Below are 26638 nucleotides of genomic sequence, written 5' to 3' on the forward strand. Positions count from 1 at the left end.
GCAGGCAGCCCAACCAATCCGGAGGTGATGCCGGGAACGGAGGCAGGAAAGGGGGGGGCCGCGCATGCGCCAGGTACGGCGGTGGTGGCGCCTCCGTCGTCAGGGAAGCGGCTGGTGGTGGCGGTGGTGGTAGAGGAGGTGAAGAGCGGATGGGACCGGAGCCCCTGGGAGCGGTGGGACTTGTCGGCTAGGAGCCGCCTCGCCCGTTTGCCACCCCCGGCTGCCCCAGGGGTGCATTGGGACTTGTTTCCCGCCGCCCAGGGCCGCCTTTCGCAAAGCCCGTGGCTCGTCTCCAGAGGGCCCGGTAGTCGGCCGCAGCCGCTGGAGGAGCTCGGTGGGGCTGGTGGGCGGGAGTGAGGGGAGTCAGAGCTGCTCTGGCTGCTCTCAGGGGTGAGGCCTTTAATTTTTGCAGTGTTCTGGTTTGAGGTACAAACCACTACACGCAGCTCAGTGGTGTGCCCGGCCCGGCCCTGCTAGCCCGGCCCGGCCCTGTGTGTGCCTCTCCAAGCCCTCGGCCGCTCTGTCTGAGAGCCAGGCAGCACTGCTGGTGAGTTGTCTTGAAGGATCGCTGAGTTCAACCAAGGTGTTGTTTCTTTTTCTTTCAGGTTTTCTCTGCTTACGTCTGTAAGTCAAAGCCGGAGTTGTTCTTGTCACCTCTTCCTTTCAGTGTTTGTAAGAGAACTGAGAAGATGGTGAATGTTCTGAAAGGTGTTCTGATTGAATGGTTAGTAACAGCACTTGTTGTTTCTCATTGTGCCTACCTATTTCTTTAGACCTGGTAATATTCTAAGTAACTCAAGAGCCTAGGTTAAAAAAAAAATGAATTTTTGTGAGGAGGAATGTTGCTGAACAAACAGACAAAAGTGCAGCCTTTGTTTGAAGAAAGAGAGAGGCAGTTGTAGGTAATCCTAATTCCAGACTCCTATTTTCTTTTCAAGATATTATTATCCACTTATGCTTAACCATTAGGTGTTCCTTCTTCTTTATATTGCTTACAAATAATGGTAGGGGGTTTTTTTCATTGTTTATGAGGAATGTGTTTCTTTACTGATTCTAGAGGGAGATGAGGTAATCTTTCATCCTTTCTTTCCTGTCTTTTTTTATCAGTTCAAGACTGATGTGTGGCTCTGTTTGTAGATCATACTCGAATATGGTTGTAGTTTGGAAAAGTAATCTTTTGATGTATGTGCAGTAAACATGTTTTCATACAATCTGAAGTCTGTAGACTAAGAATCAGATAACTGACTCTAAAGTTAACCTTCAAAGTAAAAGGAAGCATCAGTCAAGTTTTGTGGGGTCATTGCATAGCATTATATGACTTATAAGGTTTCTGCTGTACACTTAGATTGTAAACATATTAACAGATTATAAGTGCACAAAAGCAGAAGAACCTTGAACCTCTTGTGATATGTCTGCATGGTGCATATAGCTGTGATCTTGCAGCAGTTAACTTCTGAGCTGACTGGACGTTAGCCAGCTGAGGTCTGGATGGCTATGTGAGAGCAGTTCAGAGCCTAAACTCTGCTATAACAAAAGGCCCGTTTTCTCAAATTTGGCTCCATGCTAGTACATTCACAAACCTTCTGAAGCACAAGAAATTGCCTGTCTGCAGCTGACTATGTAAAGGTACCCAGAGCAGGATTCTTGGCTAATGAGGCAAGAAGTTCTAAAATCTCAAGCAGTTAGCAAAATACATAATTTTGCACCTTATGTGTTTACTTTATACATACCTAAAGATCTGTGTGGTTTTTTCAGCTCTATGGCCCCATCTCACTTAGTATGAGGGTGGAACTTAATTATTCTTACTGGAAGGGAAGGGAATTTTCTATCTGATAACAAATCCATAGCATTTGTTATGCCATCAGGCATTTTCAACAGCCCCCTGGGAAACTGACCTTTGAGTTGGTTTTGCTAGCTCTTGGTTTGGTTTTGCTTGTTTGTTTTCTCCCCACCTTTGCATAAAGGTAGGCTATGAATGGGCACAAAATTCCATCCTAGGAAAAGATGCAGAATTGCTATAAACGTATCCACTTATTTACACTTTATATACAAGTTTTTTATAACCCAGTTTTCGTAGGATGTTTAAGATACCAAATGGACAGCGAGTGGTAAAAAAGACACTTCTGAATGTGTAAATCATGCAAATAAAACACTGAAATGTTGTGCAGGTCTTTTTTTCTTTTGTCCATACTCTTCCAATAAATAGCTACACTTTTCAGAAGATACCATATCAAAGATTATAATCTTCAAGTACTGTAATGAGCTCAGTGTTTCTGCTGTGACATACGTCTACTGGCACTGGTTACAGTTCTGTATGTTGATTGTGTGAAAACCAGTCTCTGGATACTGCCTAACATGTTGGTCGTACCAGCTAGGACAAAAGCTTGTGCCATCTAGTAATACTAATGTGAGTCACTAAAGTACAGCTGAATGAAACAAGCCAAAAATAAATCTCCCTGCACCCATCCAAAAAGGGATGTGGAAGAACGCTGGGAACCGTGTACTTCTGGTATCTGTTTTTTCTCAACTCTTCTGTTTCTCTTTTCTCTTCTTACACGCCAGAGCACATAAATAGTGGCTCTTCTAAAGAAGATGTAGCTTCCAGACTTTCACGTTCTCCTTTCCTCAAAATTACTTTGTAGTTTGAAAACTCATCTTACTCTAGTTGTGTTTCTGCAGGTTCGAGGCTAATATTAAAGGTTGTCTTTTGAGTTGCTGGGTAGAGAGCAGGGGCAGGGTTTGGTTTCATAGTGCCTCTTCTTGCAGTATATATGCACCTTTTAGGTAAGGGAGAACTGGTCCTCGTACTGCATTTAAATGAGAGAAGATCAACCAAGGAGCTCTTCTAAGATTTACTGTGTGATTAAGAGTTCTTTTTCAGAATTACTACCTTGCCAAAGCAACTATTTTTATAATTTTGAAAGTAGTAGTAGTAGTAGTCCTGAGCTACCTGATTCCAATTTCCTGTATTTCTTGCACATGTTCTTCGCTGGTTGTTGCAATCAAATACTAAGTTTTACTGAAGAGCAAGCTTTTCCTGATTTGTAAAAACTAATATCAGATTAATATTGTGTGAATTCTTCAACAATTCAGTCGATCAAAGTGCTTATATTTTGAAGCCCCTTTATCTAGCTGCTTAGTATAATGCAGCTGTTTCAGTCACCTGTAATTTCCATGCTTCCAAAATGTTTTCTCCTAAGCACTTAAATTTAACTTAGAAGGTGACATCATGAAAAAGAGGAGACTGTTCGGTTATGGCGTGATAAATGTACAATTCATACATGACCACTTCTTTTCTGTGCTATACTACTTTGAGTGAGATCTATGTTCTCCTGGGTTTTGGTTACCCTTAAACAAAAATGTGCTTTAAGAAAACATGTTCTTATGGTGCTATTGCTGAAGATAGAAATGTAAGTTCAAACTTGCCTTATTAAGGGTTTACGTTTTGGAGTGGGTTTTTTTTAAGCTACTTTAACAGCAGCATAGGGGCAATTATCTGGTAATCAAGCAGTTAGTTCTTCTCATTAGACTTTGTTATCAGTTTATTTTTATCTCTAAAGTAACCCAAGCAATTACTATTGTGAAAGAAACAACTTTTTCAAAAGCTTCATAAACTTTATTAAATTGTGAGCAACTCTTGAAATTAATATTAATTTCCCAAAGAACTTTGGGAGTGTCTTCAAATGGTATTTTTTGTTTGTTTTTAACTGTATCTTATTCAGTGAGTGGGATCTGATGTATTTTTGTCTCTGCAGTGACCCAGCAATGAAGCAGTTCCTGCTCTACTTGGATGAGTCAAATGCGTTGGGAAAGAAGTTCATCATACAAGACCTGGATGAAACTCATGTCTTTGTGTTAGCCGAGTTGGTTAACTTCCTCCAGGAGAGAGTGGGCGAGTTAATGGACCAGAACTCTTTTCCTATTACTCAGAAGTAACAAGACTAGGGAAATGAGATTACTGCGAGTTTTGGAATGGTGAATTTCAGTAGCTTGGCTTGTTGCTGTTTTAATAGATACACTGTGGTTAGTAAGTTCTACATGGACATGGCTACTCTAGAAAATGGATCATTTTCATAGGCAAGATACACTTGAATTGGATTTTATTTCTCATTTTGAAAGATTATGGTATCTTTATTAAAATCCTTAAAATGATACACTTGAGGACTTGCCTAGAGAATTTTTCACGCATGCTTTCTGTTTTTCCTTTAGGATTTTTGCTTTGCAAGATGGTATGACCAAAAGATTAAGAGTAGATTTTCTGTGTTGGAATGCTATATGAACTCCTCTGACGTGTTACATTCCTGTGGAATTCATTAAATCTGGTTATAGTGTGACTGATAGAATGTAAGGAATGTCTGTTAAAGTATGATTTCTGCTTGATGGAACATCCCCGTAAGTTGAAGGCATGGTCAGATACTGCTTTAACTTAATGGGGCTTATACACCAAAATGAAAGTTGGTATGAGTTTTCTTTTGGGTTTTTGTTGTTGTTTTTGTTGTTTGTGCTCCCCCCATCCCCCCTCCAACATTTTAAAAATGCACCATACTTCTTGCCTCCTTTTACTAAGGCTGTGCTTTCTATTTTGTTCTGGGTTTGGGGAGTGGTGAGGTGAATCTAGGATTTTGAAAGCGAAGGGGGTATATAGGGGGATGAGGACAACAAAATCCATTACCACAAGTCATCATGTTTTAATTGTAACCTGATTACTTGTGTATCAACAATAGCAAATTAAAGGGGTAACATAAATGGGAGACAAATCCTTTAGATATAATTGCTTGTAATTTTTCAACTGAAGCTAATACCTAGTCACAACAAGCTATGTGATCAGGAAGGGGAAATAAAGACTTGATTGCTCTACTTGTGAAGAAGAAAACCGGTTTTGGTTTTTGGGGTGTTTGGGCTTTTTTTTTTTCTTCAGTTTAGCTCTTCCTTCCTATTGCACTTTGCTGTGAAGAAAAAGCCTTATAGTTTCACAGGTGTTTTTTTACACTGCATTTGTAATTCACTGTCTCAGGCACTGGCTTATTTAGTAAGTCAGCTAGTGCATGAAGACAAAACCTGTGCAGATTTGTGTCTACAAATATGACAGATACAGATTATGATACAGATTATTCTATGAATACAGAAACAAGAATAACAACATGTATCATCTTTTCTCTTATCCTACTTCCCACTCAAAATAGTCAAATTCATTGGATCTATAAGTAATCATTTATAAATTAAAGACTTCTAGGATATAACTTCAAAGGGAAGCTTGGTTTTCAGAGCTGCTCATGTAGTTCAGGTAGATGCCATCTTTCTTTGGGAGAAAAATAAGTGTAAATAGAAAGGCTTTTATAAGGAATAATTATCTTTACAGACTCTCCCATCGTTGCTTTTTTTTCTCGTCCAGTAGATACCGGATTAGTTAGTGATTTTGTTTTTTTCTTTTCTCCCCAGGAATAGGGAAGCTTCAGGAGAAAGTTTCATTAAATGTTTTTAATCAAAAAGCTGCCCAAAGAAAGTTCTGCAGAATTGCATATATTCAGGCTCATGTGGATGAGCAAATAGCCCCGTGGAATTCAGCTTCTTCATGTATTTTCTGGTGCTTCTTTCTGACTGTATAGAACAATGGGTTTTGGTCTAAGTTGTTTCATCTCTTTCTTTTACAAGTCGATGCTTCCCCAGTCACATAGAGGTTCCTTACCTCTCTCTTTAGATTGGTCAAACATTGACGTCATAACTGTTAATTTGTGTAAGATTACTGGATGCTTATTTAATGGAGAGACAACCATGGTGTGATAGCTTAATGCAATTTATTTAAATGTCTTATGTCCTTCCTTTGGAATCCTAGTTTACTTTCCATTCAGTTTTGACGAAAGGAAATGATCCCTCACTCTCTCTTCAAATGACAATATTTGAAAAGTCATGTTAGAATAACAGCTGTCAAACTTCTCTATATTTAGGGTGTCTAGTGCTACATTTCTGTGATGATTTTCCTTTTAAGTCTACGATAAAATTCTTGCTGTTCTTGTCTTTTTCTCCTGGTTAATTGTACTCCTGGTGAGACCCCACCTGGAGTACTGTGTCCAGCTCTGGAGCCCCCAACATCAGAAGGACATGGGCCTGTTGGAGCAAGTCTGGAGGAGGGCCACAAAAATCATCAGACGGCTGGAGCACCTCTTCTGTGAAGACAGGCTGAGAGAGTTGTGGTTGTTCAGCCTGGAGCGGGGAAGGCTCTGGGTAGATGTTATTGCGACCTTCCAGTATCTAAAGGGGACCTACAGGAAAGATGGGGATGGACTCTATATCAGGTAGTGTAGTGATAGGATGAGGGGTAATGGTTTTGAACTGAAAGAGGGGAGATTTATATTAGATATTAGGAAGAAATTCTTTAGTGTGAGGGTGGTGAGACACTGGAACAGGCTGCCCAGAGAAGCTGTGGAGGCCCCGTCTTTGGAGGGTTCCAGGTTGATGGGGCTTTGAGATCCCTGGTGTAGTGGGAAGTATCCCTACCTATGGCAGGAGGATTGGAACTAGATGACCTTTAAGCACCCTTCCAATGCAAACCTTTCTTTGATTCTATGAAAGCTTTTTGTTTGTTTGTGTTTTTAAATGCATATATTCTGGAGCTTGTATGCTTTTAAGAATACCTATGTATACATATTGCTCAGATGGGAGAAAAGTACATACTAGCTTTAAAAATATCAAGACATTTTAAGGTAGTTAACATTTAAACTTACAGATTTTTAAATCTTTTTGATGGCTTTCATTTAGCTGTGCAATGTTATTGGTTAGTGGATCTCATAATGAAACACTGTGTTAAAAATATCATATTTTTTTAAAGGCCGGAAGCATTTGAGAATAAAAGGTTAAGGAGATCTGTTTAAACATATACATGTTTTGCTAATAGAGCTGATATGGTGAGAACATCAGCTCTCGCTGTTTTTGGGATATTATATGTCAATTTAACACTTCCATCCATAGCTAATAAATTAATCTTTTTTTGCTAGTGTCTAGCATAGAGATTATACTCTGTTCAGGTCCTGTTTGAGCAGCAAAAATAGAGCTTGAATGACAGACTTTGTTGTTTCTTGTTAAAGCAGAAATTTTATCTTGATGGATTTTCACTGCTAAGGGCTGAGCTGGTGCTTGACTTTTTGCTTTCAATCTGAGTTGAAAGTATCTTGTCTACTGGTGGAAGAGCATGGTAGAATAATTGCCTGAAGGATGCTTAGTTGAACTTAATTTCTTATTTGCTATTTATTTATACCTAATAGCTCTAAAAAAGCTTGCAAGTTCACTTGCGTTTTGTGATGTAAACAATTGCTCTTTAGTAGTTACTGTAACTTTGAACAGGCTTATAAGTACCACTTTCACTACCACAAATGCAGAAACTAGAGAGTCATATTTGACAGAAAGATGAGCGAGATCTCTAAAGCAAGGTAAGAAAATTTGAACAACGCAAACAATTTATGTTTGTGGAGTGTATGTTTGGGGTGGAAACTGAAAATGCAGCTTCCTATTACAATAAAGTAATAGCACCTCATGATTTTTATTGAAAATAACACTTTTTGGTGTTTTGTTTTTTGCTCAAGCCTCAGATTAAGTTTGTTTATTAGTGGTCTTCAGAGAAAAGCTGTGTAATGTGACCATGGTGTACCACAAAAGAAAATAACCATAAATGCTGTCACATATTTAGATACTTTTAGAATAAGCTAATTCTGGAGGGTGGGTTTTTTTAACGTAGCATGATGAAGGTGACCCAGAGTTAGTCAGTATAGATAGGGATTATAATGAATTTCTTTGCATGTTACCAACACATAAGTCCCCTTCTCTCCGGTACAACATTTAGCCCATGGAGGATAATTGTCCAGTGAAGTAAAAGAGGAAATAACCAATGGTCAGTAGAGAGAATGGATGTGATCTCAAGAAAGAAAACTGTTGAAACAAAATAGAGAATGCTTCAGGGAATTGCACCATTTTACCTGAGAGCCAGATTGTGAGTGGATTTGACTTTGTAGCTAAACTGCCAGTGTTGTCTCATAAAAAGGTAGGCATCTGCATCCATTTGGAATGAATGATAGAGTGGATTTTTTATTTGTTTGGGTTTTGGGGTTTTTTTAAGAAATGTAACGAGCTTATAATGATTGTTTTTTGTTCTATGTAGCACAGTGCCAAGAGCTAGATGGCTAGTGTGATGTGGTGTACACAAACTTCTCTAAGAGCTGTTGTACATTAAGAAATCTTATTTTACAGTATTCCCAGAATTGTAGGGTGTATTCAAAAGCATGTCTTCTGATATTTTTTTTTTAATGTGGCATAACAACAGATTTTACTTTTTTTTCCTTCACTTAAATTAACTGCAGGGCCACCTCAAGTATGCGAGAACAAACTAGAGAACATGTATTTTATGCTTTAAACAGGATTGTTTAGTGTGAGCTGAAGTAAAGAGGATTGTATACTGTGAATTGAAGATAATGGTATTTCATGGCGTCATTGAAATGGCTTATTTTAACTTTTACGATGATGATGCCAACTAAGAAAAGCGTCCAATTTCAGTCAGCCCCTAGGTTGAGCTTGGAAAAATAGGGCTCAAAAAACCCCCAACCAAAAGCTAAAAATCTTAATCTGTGTGTATATATATATATTTTAAATGTATATATATATATTTTAAATAATCAACAAGTCTTTAATCGTATTAGCCAACACAGGCCTGGAGCTATGTTTTGCTCTTCCAATGAGGCAGTAGGCCATTGAGGAAAACAGTAAGCTTTTGTAATAAATCTTTTTGCAGTTCCCAATTCCACAGCAGATTCTGATCCTTTTCCCATACTGACTCATTGATAATCCCACAAATGATCCCATTAAAGCTGGTGGAGGTTACTGGGAAATAAGACGTTACTCAGCATGTCAGAATTGTGTGTCCATGTTTGTTTTGTAATTCAGAATTTGCCAAGGCTTATATGTGCTGTACAAAATTAAGGATTCAATAAATCGGTGAAGTTCATAATGATGGAAGAAAAATTCTTCCTAATCTAAGTCATTATCTTTGGTTTTATAGCTTAACAACTAATGACAAATTTAAAAAAATGGGGTCTCTGATAGAAATATGATGTGGAGGAGCTCTTTATTTTTTTTAATGTGGAATAAAAGTAATATTTTACCCATCTTTGTTTCATATAAAAAGATTTTCAGGACTGAAGTCTTAACAATTTGAAGGCAGACCAGTAAGGGGAGCTCTTACCAATTTTTTAAACAACTTCTTAAAAAATTGATGCAGCATGCGCAATGGTGGGTCAGAGACTTATCGTGCTTTGGAACATTAATGTCTTTCTCTCTGGATGTGCTTTCAGCTGAAGATGAACATTCTACTTCAAGGGATCCTTCTAGAAAGATATTTGCAGTAAGAAATTTTCAAATGTAGTATCTTTAGCTTTGAATTTTCTTAGATGTTTAGTTATCCAATGTTTTCTTTCTATGCTTCTTTCTTTTCCGTTACATTAAAATGTGTCTGAAATGTGGACTTCCCTTCAGATGTTACTGGTAGGTCTGTCTATTTCTACACCACTAGCCTGCTTTAGGAGTTGCTCTGTATTAAGTTACATCACTTTTAGTGAGTGTAAATCACAGGAAGCCACTGCTGATGCAGTCAGAAGTAACTTTTATGAAGGGTTTTTCTCTTTATTGCCTCATCATACAAAATGCATATGATTGTAGGGTACCTGTTCCTCAGTGCACATGAACCATACTGTATGGAAGACACATACAAGAACTATTCAATCTTACTTTATTTCAGGCTGTACTGGGGATTTCTCCATCTGTATCCCTAGAGTGTTGCTAATAGTACGCAGAAATGAGACATACAGAAAGTTTTTCCCTGATTACCCCCAAAAGTGAGTAGCTTTATTGCTTTAAACCTATATAAATGTAAACAAACAGAAAAACCACAATACCTACCAGTTAAGTTTTAATATGAGGGAGGAAAAAAACCCTTATTACCTAGGACATTAGTGGCTGTATTTTTCATATAGACAGAAAAGTAATTTTCTCTCCTTTGATTGTGTAGCAGTAATAAGCAGATTAACTGCAGAATAGAAATGGACTATAAAATTGCTGTCCAGTGAGCAAATTAAAAAAGTGAAAATTTTAGAGTATTATTGTTAGCTTTTAGCTTTCTGTGCTTGAGCAATTCTAGGTGTTGTAACAACAGCAAGTATAAGGTTCCTGAAAGAGATCTTATTTTCCGATTAATATTCTTCTTTTAGCAAAAGAAAAACAGACTCATGGTACCCATGCAGGAACGTTCTTGAACACACCAAAGAAAATCCACTCCACACCAAAACGCTGACAGGTAATTGATTAGCCATAAAACTAGCCCCTCAGGAGAGAAACAGCAAGCAAAATTTCTGGATGACCGTAGATTGAAGGAGTTGGCTGTCAGAGCTGTACAATTGTTCACTTTTCTATTACAGGAAAGATGGACCCAGTTGTAAATTTCAGGATGTGCAGGATGATGGGCACGCTCGCAGCTGTGAAGAGATCACTTGTAGATAAGAAAGTATTGCACATTTCTACAATGTTGGCATAGCTGATATACTGTCAGTAGTGAGAGGTAAACATGCTAAGCAAACCTTTACAATCTGTCAGCATTTTGTGTGTTGTGTTCCTGCTGTTTTGAAGCTAGAAGGGTGAGGTAGGATGAAAGAGAAAGAAGGTAGGAAAGAGGGGGAAGAGTATTTTAGGCTTGTAACTAGCATTTCCTGTTAATTCTAAAATCGAACAAGATCACAAGGAACATAAGGACAAAATTGAGAGAGATTGCACTCAAATGAATTTTAATTTTTTTTATCCAAAAAATGTACTTGCAATTAACTAGAACTTAATTGGTTTACAGAAGGTCCTGCATTTATCATCAGAGTGAACATATCATGAGGACTGTGAGAGCAAATTTTCTTAATGTTATTCCTTTTATTCTGCCTTGTTTCTGTCCTGGATGGACCACTTTTCTGTGTGGAGTGATAGTGTAGTTCTGCTTCCTTTTAATCTCTGGATTCTCCTACGTTGGTGACTTTATTGGGTGCAAAATAAGTTTTGTGTGTTTGTGGTATGTTTATCATTAGGTATATAGGTATTCCAGAAGCTAGAGATTCAGTAGTGGTGAGTAACCCTGGAATAACGATAGCCTTCTGTATCATCAACCAACTTGAAATTAAGATATGAAAGAAAAATCTCTCTTCAGCTGTAATATGAAGCATGCTCCCTGTGTTTGACTTTGCTTTTGGTTTAAACTGAGAGTGTCTTTTAATTTTGGGAAAGTTATTAAGTCAGTATAAAACTTAAGAAAAAAGAGGACTGATATCTTAAGGAATATTTGAAATTGATATTGTCAAGCACAGCCATGGTGAGGTCAGTGTGATGGAGGACTGTGACAACTTTTTGCTGCTGGCCAGGTTGCCATTTGGGCACAGGCAGATGCAAACGGCATTTGAGAGGAGCAGGAGAGGGAGGATGAGAAGTAGGTAAAGCTAAGTATCTGAACAAATCTGGCAGGAGGACCAGGGAACCTGAAGTCTTGGAACTAGTGAATGTTTCCCCTTTTGGCTTTGAGTAGCATTTTTTTTTTAATCATTTCTGCCTATTTAGTCTGCTGTGTGACAGCAGGAGCCAGAAGGAGCTGTAGGGAGTGGGAAGGAGGCATTCTGAGGGTGTAAAACTACAAAAATAAAAATACATATGAGAATAACTTGTGTGTGCACCAGTAAGTATTGAATGCGATTTTTTCTAAGTATGATCTCTGGCGCCAAGTGGTTGATCCTTTTTAATGAAGCAGCCATTTAAATACATAAATTGTGTAACAAGTGTTGAGAACATAGACAAAACACCAAGTCATTAGTTCCAATTTCTTGCAGATGTTGGTAAGAAAATCATTGAAAAGTAATAAATATACAAAGCGAATATTAGCAAAGCAATTAAGGGTTTGTTCTTGCAAATGGAAATTTATTACCAAGTGCAGTGAACTTACTACTTGGAGTTGTTCTGCTAGCTTTCAAGACCTGATCATATGTGATACTAAGCACCACGTTTAACAGGAATGGTTTTGCTTCTGCCTTACTACTAGCGCTGTGAAAATTAGTTCTCTTTGAGAAGGGAAGATGTTAACAACATTATTTTGTTCAGACTATCTCACCACTTATAGTTCAAGTTAAAAGAGTAAGAGAAGTTAAAAGTCTGACATTGCTTTATAATCTTAAGCAGGTAGCTTTCCTTCACCCTAGTGTAGATTTTCCTATCTGTAAAATGGGCATAAGAGTACTTATTTTTCTGCTACTCCTACTAAGCAGAACTGCAGCCTTGCTTTGTATGCTATCTATACAAAATGCACAATGGAAGTCTGTCCTGCTCTCTCTTCCTATTAAAATATAAGTATTCTCTAGTAAAAGTAGATGTTGGGGGTACTTCATAACATACATAGGAAAATATGCATTCAGTTGTAGGAGATCTTATTATGCTAGTATATTAGCTTACATGCATGCATGTTAAATATTGCTGTCAGTCAAAAATTCTTAAGTCTCTTCGTAGGATCACATTCTGGCCTAACCACAATTCTGAGTGACAGGTTAGGAAGGCTCTGTGTATGTGTGTCTATATATTTGTATATGTATATACACACATATATATGTGTATATATGTATATAAACACACACAAAAACCTACCTGTGTATATGTGTGTGTGCGCATGTGTATATACGCATAGGCAATGTGTATGTATAATCGCCGCAGCTACAGTATGCTGACCTTGTGGGAGAAAGATACTCTTCCTTGCCCAACGATATTTCTTACAATTTAAGGGGGAAAGGAATGCTTTTGCAGTCCTTGCACTGAGTAGCATCTGTAAGCCTCAGGCAGGTGGTGGGGTTCTCAAGGGGGAGCAAACATAGGAAACTGGACTGCTAATAAGGATAACCAGACCTTTCACATCAATAATTTATTTTATGTCCTTCTAAAACCGGGATTAAAATGATCAGTGAGATCACTAATCAGGCATTCATGAAAGTAAGTTTTGGGGTTTTTTTTCTCTTTGTACACAGATCTGCTTTTTATCATTGTATTATATCTTGCTAAAACCGTAAAAAATGCAAAAAACCAATCAGTATATTCATCATATTCTTGCAGTGTATTTTCCTCTATTAAATCTAGATTGAAATAATTTTTTCAGTGGAGTAAAAGGACTTAAATATTTGATTGTGTTCCTTTATAGGACTACCCATAGCAAATGCAGGTATCATGCTGTAATTATGATTTTTTTTTTAAGAATTAACATTTGATTTTGCAACAGTCCTCTGTATTTGTTGCATTTTCTACTACAGAGGGTGATAGTACAGAGGATACTTATTTGGGACTCTGGTGATAAACTGTTGTTAGAATTCTGGTACTTAAAACTTTGAGTATTTTGATGGCCTATCTCTTCCGTATTTTTCAATAATTTTCTATTTTTGTATTTGAATGTTGCCTCCATTGAATTTTTCAAAAAAAGTATTGCTTAAGCTTTGCTGTGCTGTCCTTTTACTTGAACTGCTCATGAGACCACACTTAGAAATGATAAGAGGTTTTGAAGAATATATATATATACACATGACATGAGTCTCTGTAGATTTAAGCTGAAAAAGATAGAAATTTATCTCTCAGCCACTAAAGCACTTGTCTGAAAAGCCTAGGGACCTTGGAAGTATTTCCACCAGCTGCTATTTATCTTAATATTCTAACGTGGGCTGTGCTGAGAAAGTTAGATTAATTGCCTTTTTTATATTATAGACATATTCAAAGGTCTCACTTTGAACTAGGGTTTCATAATGCTAAACTTCTTATGAAATGCATAAAAAGGTGGCCTAGTCTGATGTAGCAAATGAAATAGGTAAAAATTGACTGTGGGGTTTTTTTTTTTAATAGAGTAACATATAGATAGAACCATGTCTGTCTTCCCTGGCCCTTCTCTCTACCCATTTGAAGTTTAATTTATCATTCTTCAATGTAATTGGTTATAACTGTATGCAGGATTCTAGGTGAAGTCTTCACAGTAACAGTGCAATAGTGTTTATATTCCAGACCTCTCTTGAAAAAACAAAACTAATTTGATGCTCCCCCGGGGGTATTAGCCTCCTTCATGATCTCATCAAATTTTGATGCCATATGGATATTATGTTGCTGGCAGGCAGATACAGATTTTTCTCCTCCTCTCTTTCCAGTTGATGCTTTCAGTTTAAAATTAACATTTTTAAGTCCTTCAGTTCATGATTTTGAACTCTGTACTATCATATTTCATCTAATTTTTTTATTAGTCAGCTTCTGTGGGTCATCCATTCTTTTCTGAATGATATATATTCTGGTTCTAGTCTGTATTGTTGATTCTCAAGTTTGTGTCATCAGCAAATTTTATTAGCATGCTCATGTTTTTGTTCTAAGGTCAACTAATAAAAATATTAAAAAGGTCAGTATCATGACTGATTGTTCAGGGACTCCAGTTATAATATATCTTCAGTCTAACTATTTTCTTTGGAGCGTGATCCACTACCATCCTTATTAGTTCTGATCCCTTGCCATCTGTACTAATCCTCATCTCTTCGGTTTAATTAATATCTTGTGTGGCACCATTTGAAATACTAAGTAAAGTTAAGAAAAAAAAACAAACCAAAAAACAACAAAACACAAGAATATATTTTCATTGTTTAGCACATCAGTTATCTGATGAAGAAAAAATGTAAAAGTTGCATTTCTATTCAACTTAGTGTATATTGTCCATTGTACACTTAGTGTATATTGTCCATACATTTAGTGTATATTGTCCATATTGTACATTTACCAAAGTGTCTTTATTCTTACCTACAAAATGTTTTTCAAATCCTTATGTGCCATTCACATCAGATAGATAACTCTGAGCTTGCCCTTATTGTTCCCTTTCTTGAATACAAGTATATTGTCTTCTCTTATATGTCCTACACTTGGCAGACAATTTAAAAAAAAAAAACTTTGCTGCTTTTAATCTGTTAGTTCTTTTGGTATCCTGGGATGATATCTTGTTTTCCATGTTCAGGTTACATTAAGCTCCTTGAAGAAAGGGGGGGAAAAAAATATATGTGGAAGGTTGGAGCTGCTTCCACAACAAAAACGAGGCAGGAGGATGCTGCAGTGAACAGGTAGTTGACTGAAGGGTTTGGTTAATCATCAGTCAACCTGGCTATTCTCCTCAGCTACTGAGGAAATCCTCGCTTTCTTGGGGAATCTGCCCAGGGAGGCTGATTTGTTTGTCTTTGTCTGATGTGTTCCTCTGTGGTGGAGGAAAATTGTGAGGTTAGGTACGTCAAAAGGGAAATGTCTTTTGGAATCAGTCGAGTGTGTAAAGCAAACAAAAATGAGTTAAGTTTGCATGTGGAAAAAGTGTGAGTGAATAGATTTGCATGTAAAAACAGTGAGCAAGTTTGCATGCAAAACTCTCCAGTGCATTAAAAATGGGATAGTCATTCATGCTGGAAATCCAGATAGAGGTGAAGGAGGAAGATAAAATAACGAAGGCATCTACAAGAACAGTTTTCCCTGTGTGACACAAGACCCTTAAGTACCTGTTCTAGTTTAGGTCCTGTGAGTTAGTGTTCCACAAGGTGAACTGTTTATGTCCTTTTTTTACAATGCGTAAGGGCAATTTGCAATTTTTCCTATTTCTTTCAATTTGGGGTATTTTGGTATTTCTCAGCTTTCCTTTCTTTGCTGAAGGACTGAGAGACTGGAGTGAAATAATGACGTAGCTTCATTCGTGTTTTAGGCTTCTTGATTGTTTGTGTAGCAGAAGTAGTTGAGTTGGGAGCCCTTTAAAATCTTCAGATAACTATTTTTATTACTGATTATATTTCATTTTAACAGCTTGTAATGGAAATAAACTGAACTAAAAGGCTAAATTTCAATGCCTTTATACTAATGAATAGTACCACTGATGGACTCAGGGTTCAAAAGAAATCTGTATTTGCTCAAATATAGCGGAATTCCCTATGGCTGGGAGTGGCAGGGACATTTGAGGCATCCATCTAGCACTGCCAGCCAGAGACATTACAGGTTGGGCAACTGAAATTGGAAAATCTTGTCTTCTCGAAACCTGTTAGTATTAATGGACTTTCTATGGTGTTTGGCCTATGTTACTAAGAAATTCATACCAAAATCTTACCCTGAGCTCAGACATCCTTCCACATCCATTCTACTAAACATTGGGAAATCCAACTCAGGAGTTGCAGAGCAGCAATATTGATGCAGTTTTCTGAAAAGTCACTGTCCAGCAACAAAAGAATGCAGTCATGGTCTGACGGAGGCAGCTCTTGTAGGTCATCAAAGCAATGAGAGGTATAAGCAGGATTTCCCTTTCCATCTCTGTTCTAGACTGAAATGGAATCCAATATTTTTTTCTGTTGGCAGTTTAAATAGAATTTAAATGATGCATTTTTCAGAAAGTTGGGGCAAACTTTACATGCAGAGACTTCAGTCCTGCAAATAGTTAGGCATATTAGTTTGTTGAACTCAAAGATATTGACAAGTTTTTAGAACAATGAGGCTTGAGTGTGGATTTAACTGCATGCCAGTGTTGAACTCATTTTGCTTACCTGCTAACGATTACACTGAAAGAGGCAAGAACTTTTTTTTTTTTGGTAGAAATAGGCTACTTTTCCCTTGGGTAACTCAAGAACTGGTTTTTCGTTTTTATTTTTCTTACTGTAGTTATCTGGACTTACTAGATTTGCATCTTTAAATTAAACTGTCTTTGGGATGAGATAAATTATGAAGAGCTACACCCCCAGAAGAGACTTAAATGCAGCCCTCCCTTCCCCGAGCCCCCTGAATTAAATCAAGGGATTCAAAAGGATCTTAACAATAATGGTTATATTTGATTTTTCAGGTGTCCTTCCCCTTTCTCATGGAGCATATGGAACACTTCTAGGAAGTGATTGTATGATTAAGAAAACAATCACCCTTGACTTAATGTATAAAGAGTATATAGAGAACTATCAGCTCACCAGTTCCAGGAAGATAACACCTGCAGAAATCAGTTCTATTCTTTGCAGTGCTGATGTCACTTGCATTTGGAAGGCAACCAAGTCCTGTGCTTTGTTTTCTGTCCCAACATACCCAAGTTGCATAAATGAGCGTGAACAGAGTGAGCTTGTGAATGGGGAAGAAATCATGAAAAGCAAAATGATGTGGGGAAAAAGAATTTGTGTCTGCAGTGAAAACATTTAATGTGAATGAGTGTGAATATTTTACCTGAAGAGAAAAAAATTGAGGTGTTCTAGTTGGGCAGAGTAAGGAAAGTGAGTTGAAGAAATTGTTTCCTTGTGTTTTGTTTTTGAAATCAAAAATTTCCACATTCAAAAAAAGTTCACGTAGTTGCTTATAGACAACTGGGATTTATCATCTGTTCCCCTGTTGCAAGGTTTATACACAGTCTGAGGTATCTGGTTCTAGTTCCAGGGACTCTTGTGTATCTGTGTGAATTTGATTTTGGAAAATAAATGTGTTATGTTGATAGAATGAGCTGCAGTGATGATAAGAGAGTTCATCTTCCTGTGTATTTTCTTTCAGTCCTCAACATGTGCAGGGTGGGTAGGACTCCTCCAAGGTATCACTCACTCATGATCATAGTTTGTAGAGGCTGGTGAAAAACTACTAGACATAGTTTTCTCTTGTGATTATGAACTTGGCTATGGAAAACTTCTAATACAGCTGAGAGAAGGGACTAGTAGGCAGCACTGTTACACTGTGCCACGGGTGGAGAGGATTACAAACCAAGTTATGAGTTTTAGAGATGCGGTTGTGCTTTGAAAAGCTCTGTGATGTTTCTTGCTCTACTACCTAACCTTAATTCTTATGATTGCCTGTAAATTAGGAATTGAGCTAAGGCACAGATGCTGAAGTTAAACACAAGAATTAAGTGGTTTTAACTGTTTTGGATCCTCAAAATTTTCTACTGAAGTAATCCTAATATAATAAATCTCAGCTTGCTGGTAAGGGTGGGGGGTTCGGTTGTTGTTATCTTTTGCAGGTATCTAGGAGGTAATTCAGGGACTCTGGTCTTCACAGCTCACCAGTTGATAATCAACTGTTGTAACACATCTGGAAATGGAGTTCTAACTCTCTGATGATTTTTTTATTGCACTTTAGCTATAGGACTGTTATTCCACGTTTAGGGATGCCCAATGGTTTAGTCTGGGTAGTGCCACTGAAATTCTTCAGTAAAAAAGCTATCTCATTTCCAAATGAGAATTATATCAACAGAAGAAATCTATACCTAGCTCTAACACATTATCTCAGGCTTCAGGTTTTCACAGACCTAGAGGTTCCTGTGGCACAGAGTTTGCTATAGGTTGTAAGGTAAATGCCCTATGGAGCTTTGGTGAATAGCATGAAAAATATTTACGTTTTTAGTTTCTGAAATGGTCAGTAAGTTTTGATTACTAAAGCCAGCAGGGGATTAGCCGCCTTACTTCTTGCTCCCCATGTACTATTCTTTAGATGGCTTTTTTAGAGCTGATAGTTACAGTTTGTTCCTGGCTTCCTTAAAGTACTAAGCACTTTGCACTTTTTCTGTTTAGGTATTTCATTGCCCCTTTCTGAAGAAAGGGAATGTGCACTGGATGCGGTACCTGAATACAGCTTCAGAGTTTGTTTGCAATACAAATCCCTTTTTACTGAGGCTCCCCCAGGTTTTATAGTGTTGGTATCTCTGGACTGTGTCCTGAATTGCCAAGTTTGAGGATAAAGGCACTGTTCCCGTAAGACACCCCCTTGATCCGTTATTGTAAGCGTTATTTTCTGCGAGCAAAGGTTATGCTTAGCATGGGGCACTAATCAAGATGGTTAACTTTCACTCGCCGTGGCTTTTGGTTTCCACCAAAATGCAGGAGCACAGTGGTGCCAGCGCCCGTGATTTTTTGCTGGGAGGAGCGCGAGGCGGGTGATGGGACTTGCAGCCCCGCTGCTGCCACCAACTCCTTTTCCTTCCCGCTGTCGGCCCTGAGCGTGGGAGGGAAAAGTCAGCTCCAAGCGCTTCGTTACCCGATAACCTCCGGTACCGTACACAGTCGTGACTTTGTCGTTCCTCGTTCAGAGGAAGGTAAGGGCCTGAGGGAGTCGGGAGGCGGGCGCCTTGCCCCCGCCGCCCTCCCCTTCCCGGCTGTTTCCCCTTGTCAAATGAGCCGTTATCACGTCGCGTTACAGTGTCACGCCGTCATGGCGCTGGCCGGGACACACGAACGGTCCGTGGCCTTGCGGGGATAGGGGGTAACGGACACGCCGTGGGCTGCCCGCGGCTCAGCAGGGGAGTGTTTGGGGCGCTTCCCTCGCCCGCCGTCTCTGCGTCCCGGCGCTGCGGGAGGGACGGCGGGGGCGGAGCCGGGCCGGGGAAGTGTGGTGGTCACGTGGCGAAGGGGGGGTCACGTGGTGGGGGAGTCGGGCCCAGCCGCAGCCGCCGCCGCTCCGGTAGCGGTGAGAGACGGAGCCGGGAGGGCGGGCGTGGAGGGAGGGAGGTGCGCGGGGCCGGGGCGGGCGCGGGGAGGGAGCCAGGGCGTGCGAGTGGCCGCCGCCGCGCCCCACCGAGGTGAGTGCGGGGTGGGGGGCGATACGCGGGGCAGGGCCGCAGGGCGGGGGCGCCAGCGCCGGGGGGCGGGATGGCCCGGGCGCTGTGCGGGGCCGCGGGCGGCTCCGGGGACGTTTTCCTTTTGTTCCGGTGGGCAGCGGCGGGCGGGCCGGTAGCGAGGTCCGTTTGTGTGTGTGTGTGTCCCGGGGCGCCGCCGGGACGTGCGCGTCCGTTGTGTGCCGCGCGCCGCCTCCTTTCTGTGGCGGTTGCCCCGCGCGCCTGAGGGAGCTCGGGCGGGCTGAGCCTCGGCCGCCGGCTGGCGCCCGTCCCGCCTCCCCCCGTCAGCCTCGAAACCCCGGTCCCTTCCCTCGTACCTGCGGCTCCAGGAGCTCCCAGCGCCGGTGGGGTTCGGGGTGGTCGCCGCCCGCTCCCGGAGGCCGCCGCTCCGCCTCACCGAGTGGCCGGGGTCCGGCAGCGGCCGGCGCTACGGGAGCCCCGGGGGGCGGCGGCAGCGCCGCCTCTGGCATCACCTGTGACCCTGCGCGCACTGCCTGTAGCGCTGCGATTATTTTTTTTTCCCCGTGTTTTTCGATTTTCTTTATTTTTTTCCTATATTCCCCCCACGCCCCCGCCTTTCTCGGGGAGACGGTTCGGAAATTTTCCCTGCGATCCGGTGATATTCGCCTAGCGTGTGCAACTCCTTTGCATTCTTTTGTGTTGTGTCTTCACATCATGCCTTTCAATAAATGTCTGCGTTCGAGCACCTTGGCTTCCTAAAGGTTTCCTGAAAAGTGCGGGAATCGTTTACCAATTCGGTACTTAAATTTGACTTCGACGTTAAAACATACAATTAAAACAGCTGTATGGGGTCAGATCAAAGGTCCGTCTAGTTTAGATTCCAGTTTCTGCAAGTGGTAAATAGCAGATGCTTAGGAAACACCATAACAACCGGGTGAGCGTGCTGTGAAGCTTTGGGAAACCAGCCAGGCCTCCAGCAATTTGAGGTTAAGGGACTTCCTGAAGTCAAATGTGATGTTTTGGTATTTAAGGGCCCTTTTTCTTCTGTGATTTAGATACACATGTTTTCAAAAAAGAATGAGACAAAGGCTTGAAAAAAAAACTGGGAAAGGTTTTTCTTTGCCTTTAAAAAAAATAATTGCACTCGTATTATTGTCATAGGCAATTTCATTTTGCCAGGATGAACTGATTCATGAGCAACATACTGTGTTTTAAATAGGTAAGGGGTGTTTGCAACGGGTATTTTCTACACATATGGTAGCTGTAACTAATTGTTTTTAATGTCTGTTTTTACAAATAATTTGCAAAATTTAAATCTTAAAACCTAAAATAACTGGTTTACTGCATAAAAAATGCAGTATAGTAAGAACTCGGTCAAAATAGTGTTTTGCCGTATTGACAAATATTGACAGCTTTGAAGATGATTATATGACTAAACTGATAACATTTAACTATTTAAGCTTAAAGAGTTAACTTGCATAAAAAGAAGAGGTTTATTAATAGAACAGATTTCTCGTTACATCAAGATTTCTGGTAAAGCTGTTTCAATAATACCATCATAGATTTTTCCATAATAGCAAAATCATCGTGATCCCTGGGGATGCTGGCTATCAACTAGATCCTGCAATCCTAATTCAAGAAATAGCTTCATGCCAGGAGCTCCTAACCTGATTGCTCTTATAAGGAACATTTGCACGAGTGGGCCTCATTTTTCACAGGCAATGTGAATGTCAAGTGAAGTGGAGCTATTTCAAAAAATTGCATATCCCCCCACGCCCCCAGTGGAATTTTGTAAGGTCATTATCAGTTTCTTGGGGGCTGAAAGGAGGTAGTTGGTATGTGTGTATATATAGATAGATATTTATAAGGTTAAAAATAGCTTAGAAATCTGACAACTATAACTGTTGTGAATGACTTCTATGGAAAGATGATTTTTTTTGTGTGTGTTTGTTACATCACTGCTTCTAACAACAGACTGGAATTTGTTCTCATCTAGTCAACAGATGTTTATTCTAAAACCCCTAACATATTTCATTATAAAAACCCTACCCACTTTGAACTACACTGAGGTCATGATAGACAATTTAAAGTATTCAATATATTTTTCTTCAGTAAGTTCATGAATAGATTTAAATGGTTCTATTGTAAGCTTACACCAAGAAAGCTGTTGCAGTGCAACTTTCCTTAACTCACTGGATCATTTTTATGACAAAAAATGACTGGTTCAGCTGAACTTTCAAATAAAATTAGTTTTGTTTATAACTAGCCTCTAGGAAAAGTTGTACTCATTTTATGTAATTATTAAGCATACTTATAATACACAGCTTTTAGCAGTACTTTTTATTAGTAGGTCTCAAAGCACCTTGCAAAAGAATTCAGTGTAATTATTCTCTTCTTATCTAAGGGTAATTATTCTCATCTCATCTAGTGCTCATAAAGAGATAATTGTCTGCCTGTGATTGCTGTAAGAAACTCTATAAGAAGGTTTAACAATAAGATCAGATTTTTGATTTAATTTTTTTACAATAAACCCCCCACAAACTCATGTTTCTGTTTTGTACAGCTTTCTGTTGTGGCGTTTTTATTTTGTTTAGTGATACCTGAGGTCATTTCATACTGTGCCTTCCATACCAACGTTGGAAGCTAAGCCTGAGCTTTAAGTAGAACAGACTTCGTGTCAGAAGAGACCTTACTGAAGGCTTAACCAAATTAATTGATGAGTTAGAGAATGATTCGGGACAGTTTCTGTTAAGGTGATCAAAGTAGTAATGGTGCATGTCTCTAGTTCAGTTACCAGGGAGCTTCACTGCTAAGAGAGGTTGTACAGATGTGTCTTGATATTTATGGGGGTGGGTGGGGGTGGGGAAAGGTGGGGGTGTGTGGAGGAGTGAGTTACGTGGCCAGCATCCTCATATCTTTTTGGTTTTTCTTCATTTCCACCTTGCAGAACTGGTACAAATGGTATGCAATCTCCCATTTCATTTTTTTGACTGGAACCACAGTTCCAATCACCTTCGGTGTCCCATTTTTGGCATGCATCTGGTAGCAGAACAAACTCTGTAAAGTCCACACCCTTAAATTGTTGTTTTCCAGCTATCTCTATCAGTTGTGGTAAGCGGATGATTATCACTAATTATATAATTGGTGCATTTTAATTAGTTTAGGACTTGAGGAGGTCTTCTACTGGGTTGATTCTTTACAAAATAGGACAGAAAGCCTTTTTTTTTAATTCAAGACAATACATTAAAGGGTCGCTTAGGGATAAAATACAAGTTAGGAAGTGTATGAAAGATTTGATAATGGAAGGATTATAATTTGGGAACTATGTAGTATACTATATACTAAATAGTATGGGAACTGCATTCCCAGATAGTGTAATGCTATCCAGAAATATGAGTTCCTATAACTTAAAAGATCTAAGCTGTAAACCTTTTATTAAAGGGGACGAAGGCTTACCTACTGTAATGAAGTGTTTGCCAGTAGTCTTACAGGTGTAGTCAGTGATTTCGCTTGATTCTCTGTAGAAACAATGCCTGTTTGTTGTCAGACTAGCAGCTAGACTTCAGTTAGATCTGTGTGGGTTCAAATTATTTGGAAAGAAGGTCCAAGAGGAAATGTTCCGAGAGGTCCAGTTCCAGGAAGTTTTTCTGCCTGTTTCTGTGTTCATTTGTTTTGTTTGATATTTGGTTTGATCCATGCTTTTGTATTTGATCTGTTATTTCTGTGTTGTGTTATTTTTAACTAATGCCTTTGTTTACATCGTTTTACACTACTTAAAAATTTAATATAATTTAAATGGAGTATAATAATAGTTTTCATTTTATGCTTACACCCATGAAAGACCTTAGTATTATTCAGCTGCATAGCTATCCTTGATAGCTATAATACATCAAAGCTGGTCTGGAGAACCTCCTGCTGGAAAGCTGGGCTGTTTGTGTGGTCTAGAAGTCCTGATTTGTTTATGATTGTTGTCTTCTGCATAGTTTCAGAGCTAGCAGACCCAATGGATAGTCATATGCTTTCATAGTACCCAGTGTTTGAATAGTCTCCAACATCTTGTCTAGTGCAAAGTACTCTTCATGAAGCATGTACTTGAAGATTAACTCTCCCATTAGAATACAAAGATCTAGAATTTCTCAGTATTAATACATCTTGTCAGTTTTTCCTCTGCTTTATACACGTGATGGAATAGATTCCTCTCCTTTGAAGACACTCTTCTCATTAAATATTTGTTGAAGCAAATATCTTGCAGCTAGACTGGTTTCTAAATAAAATCTTCATATATCTCGTTTCACTAGTTTGAATAATTCCAAAGAAAAAGTTGGAAGAAGGCCAAACCCATTCACATAGCCATTTAAAGAAAATTACTGCAAATACTTTACCAATGGTACCTGGCACCATTTAAGCAGATGAGAAACATAGAAGAGAATCATAAATGTTGGACACAATATGAAAGAAAAGAATCTTTCTGCATGTATATTAAGAATACAATAGAAGAGCAATGTTTTTGAAAATAAGTAGCAAATAAAGTTACTGTGAAAAAGCAAAGGTTGGCTGCCTGCTGCGGTTGTGATGGATCATAATCCACAGGAGGCTCTTTAGTTGGAGAACGACCATAGCTAAGAAAATTCTTAAATTGTGAGAGGGAGAGAGCACTCTCACTTTTACTCTGTTGGGCACCCTGTTCTGTTGGGCATGCAGACATTACTTGCAATGTTATTACTGCCTGTGCTTGATAAAGAACAGATCTCCCTATTTTAATGTCACGGTGGAATGACTACTAGGAAATCCTTTCAGTTGTAAATAACTAAAAAAAGTACAACACAACCCCAAAGATCTACCTGTCTAAAATCTGAATAAAATACACAAAAGGGAGATTGACTAACACAAATCCTCTCTTGCAGATAATATAGGCTGTGGATAATAGTTAATGTTGTATAAAAATATAAAAAATGTTATTCATAAAGCTATTTTAAGTGTTAAGTAAAACTTGAAAGGGGGAGTGAATTCAGCTAAGGGAGAAGGAGGAAGAATTATATATTTGTGGTGTCTTCCCCAGCTCTCATGAGTGATGTAAGTATATTAAGAACTGTTACTATATAAATATCTTGGCTGTCATACAAGTGCCCTACATAGTGTTTCAAAGTGAGGGAATTGAACAGTGTAGGTGTTGAACCATCTTTAGATATTTTACCTTCCTTTTTCCCAGGCACAAAAATACAGACCTAAGAATGGTATATCAGCTCAAACCAAAGGTGTTTCTACATCAATATCTTGTTTTTTAACAGCGAACGATAGCAGATGCCTAGGGAAGAGTATTGTAGGGCGTGCAAATATCTGAGTGTCTGAAGGGAAGTATCAGTGGCTTCTAGCAGGATGTAGTTTAGGGCTCTCTAGGCAGATGATTTGGTATTTAATCATTTGGTTTTGAATAGCTGTGGTGAACTTACGCAATCTCTTTTTGAACCCTCGATAGCTTTAGCATCCACAAGAATCTTATGACAAAAGAATGACAAAGTGTCCATTTTTACTTAAGATGTTGCCAGCTTGAGTTGCAATCCTCCATTCCTTTCATTTTGCAAGGTGTAAAACTATTATTTTTAATTTATAAAATTTGATATGAAACTTTTATGGATAAAGTTGACCGCTTGCTGTGTACATATAGAATATCAGGCCTTGTGTGCAAACTTTCTCTTATTTACTGAGAATTACAAAAAAGAACTCTTCATAAAATCTTCTCACTTTCAGTAATGTCCGCTTTGTTTATGCTTTGCATTTCTCTTAAAATGGAACTCGAGAACTGCTTATAGCCAGTTTTGCTCTTAGCAGTTTGCCTTTTTGTAAAGACTGTGGCGTTCGTATCTGTATATGAATTGCAGCTGTAGAAACATTGTGAGCATAAAAAGCTTGCCTTTGGAAAGTGATTGCCAAGTTTGTGATTGTTTGTAAGAATGAATAAAGTTTTGATTAAGATTTTCGTGTGGAGTTTCTGTAGTTGAGAAGCAGCGGACAGGTATTATAACCATATTTATCATATGGTCGTCCAAAAAAAAAAGTAAGACCTTCCTGAATAATTTGGTAACAAAACAGTATGTAAATGAAATGGCTCTTTCCTATGGTCAATACTTGAACATTCACTTCATCTGTAAAGAAACAGTGATATAAATCAAATGGGTTTGATTTGCCTTTCCAGACTTGGATTGCTCTGGAGACTGCTGAGGGCTTTTCCAGTTTGATATGGATTTATCCCTGGCTTAAATTCCTCCTTCCTCCTTTTGAGTGTTATGGTTTGTTAGCAGATCTTTAAAGGTGTTCGATGCCCAAGGCAACAGATCCTTTATGGTAGTGTGTGTATATATATATTTAATTTTTATTTTTTTTTTAATTTGCCAGAACAGCAAATGCGGCTACAGCTCCCATTGTCCGGTAACTCTTGATGAATTTAATTAGATAAAGCAATGAAAGTGATTGAATTCTAGGAGAGAGATTTAAATAAATGTATTTGCATCTTATAATGACATGGGAACCAGTACAGTGAAAATCTGCTATCTTGCATGAATGAGCAAGGGATAAAAATTAAACCAGCTCATGTTACAGGTATGCAATTTGGAACCGTTTGCAGTTTTTCCAGTGGAGATGAAGGTATAAAAAAGGAAAAAAAAAGATTAGAGGGCTTGGGGAAGGGACATGTTCTTCTAACGATACCTATAGCAAGTCCTATTATGAATTATAATAGACCACTGTGAGCAAGAATGGGTCTGTTTCTCTCAATAACAAAAACTTCGGTGTAGCAACAGGGTTCTATTAAAAGCAAATACAAATCATAGGATTAAGTGATTAAGTCCTCTTCCTCTGAGTTACAGACCTTCCAGGGGTGGATTCCTTCCAGGTTTTGCCAGCCTGCTGAGGAGACGTTGTCTCTTCCTTTATAGCAGTAGAATAACCCTGTGAAACATGTATTAAATCAAATATACGTTATTTCTCAGTGTTGCAAAGAGAATTTTTGAATTTGAAAGTCTGTTCACTGGA

At 38.9% G+C, this 26638-nt stretch overlaps 2 protein-coding genes across 8 annotated transcripts in view; both read left to right on the forward strand.

Annotated features, from left to right (window-relative positions):
- Positions 1-47: 47 nt before the first annotated feature.
- Positions 48-4154, forward strand: GTF2H5 (general transcription factor IIH subunit 5). 3 transcript variants are annotated; one of them, XM_054194524.1, is made up of 3 exons: positions 48-138; positions 606-724; positions 3756-4154. In XM_054194524.1, exons 2-3 carry the CDS (start codon positions 690-692, stop codon positions 3934-3936), a joined length of 216 nt encoding a protein of 71 aa, XP_054050499.1. In that variant the 5' UTR covers positions 48-138; positions 606-689; the 3' UTR covers positions 3937-4154. The 3 variants fall into 3 exon arrangements, with proteins under 3 accessions (XP_054050499.1, XP_054050500.1, XP_054050501.1); XM_054194525.1 differs by having other exon boundaries at positions 84-99; positions 602-724; XM_054194526.1 differs by having other exon boundaries at positions 119-173.
- Positions 4155-4706: 552 nt separating this feature from the next.
- TULP4 (TUB like protein 4) overlaps positions 4707-26638 on the forward strand; it is a 173844-nt gene continuing 151912 nt past the window's right edge. The window contains exons 1-5 of one of the 5 annotated variants that reach the window (XM_054194507.1): positions 4707-7424; positions 7835-8032; positions 9170-9385; positions 9779-10333; positions 10455-10594. The gene's annotated coding sequence lies outside the window, so the exon portion shown is untranslated. Of the gene's footprint in view, positions 7425-7834; positions 8033-9169; positions 9386-9778; positions 10334-10454; positions 10595-19441; positions 19501-19545; positions 19613-26638 lie in introns of those variants that run through there. The other 4 variants (XM_054194508.1, XM_054194510.1, XM_054194509.1 and 1 more) reach the window with 4 other exon arrangements.

This window comes from Rissa tridactyla, chromosome 3 (assembly GCF_028500815.1).
Source record: "Rissa tridactyla isolate bRisTri1 chromosome 3, bRisTri1.patW.cur.20221130, whole genome shotgun sequence".
Classification (NCBI taxonomy): domain Eukaryota; kingdom Metazoa; phylum Chordata; class Aves; order Charadriiformes; family Laridae; genus Rissa; species Rissa tridactyla.

Coding starts and splice junctions, on each gene's coding strand:
- GTF2H5 (XM_054194526.1), top strand. CDS start 150: ATGGGACCGGAGCCCCTGGGAGCG. Junction 174..605: donor GACCGGAGCCCCTGGGAGCG/GTGGGACTTGTC, acceptor TTTTTCTTTCAG/GTTTTCTCTGCTTACGTCTG. Junction 725..3,755: donor AAAGGTGTTCTGATTGAATG/GTTAGTAACAGC, acceptor TTGTCTCTGCAG/TGACCCAGCAATGAAGCAGT.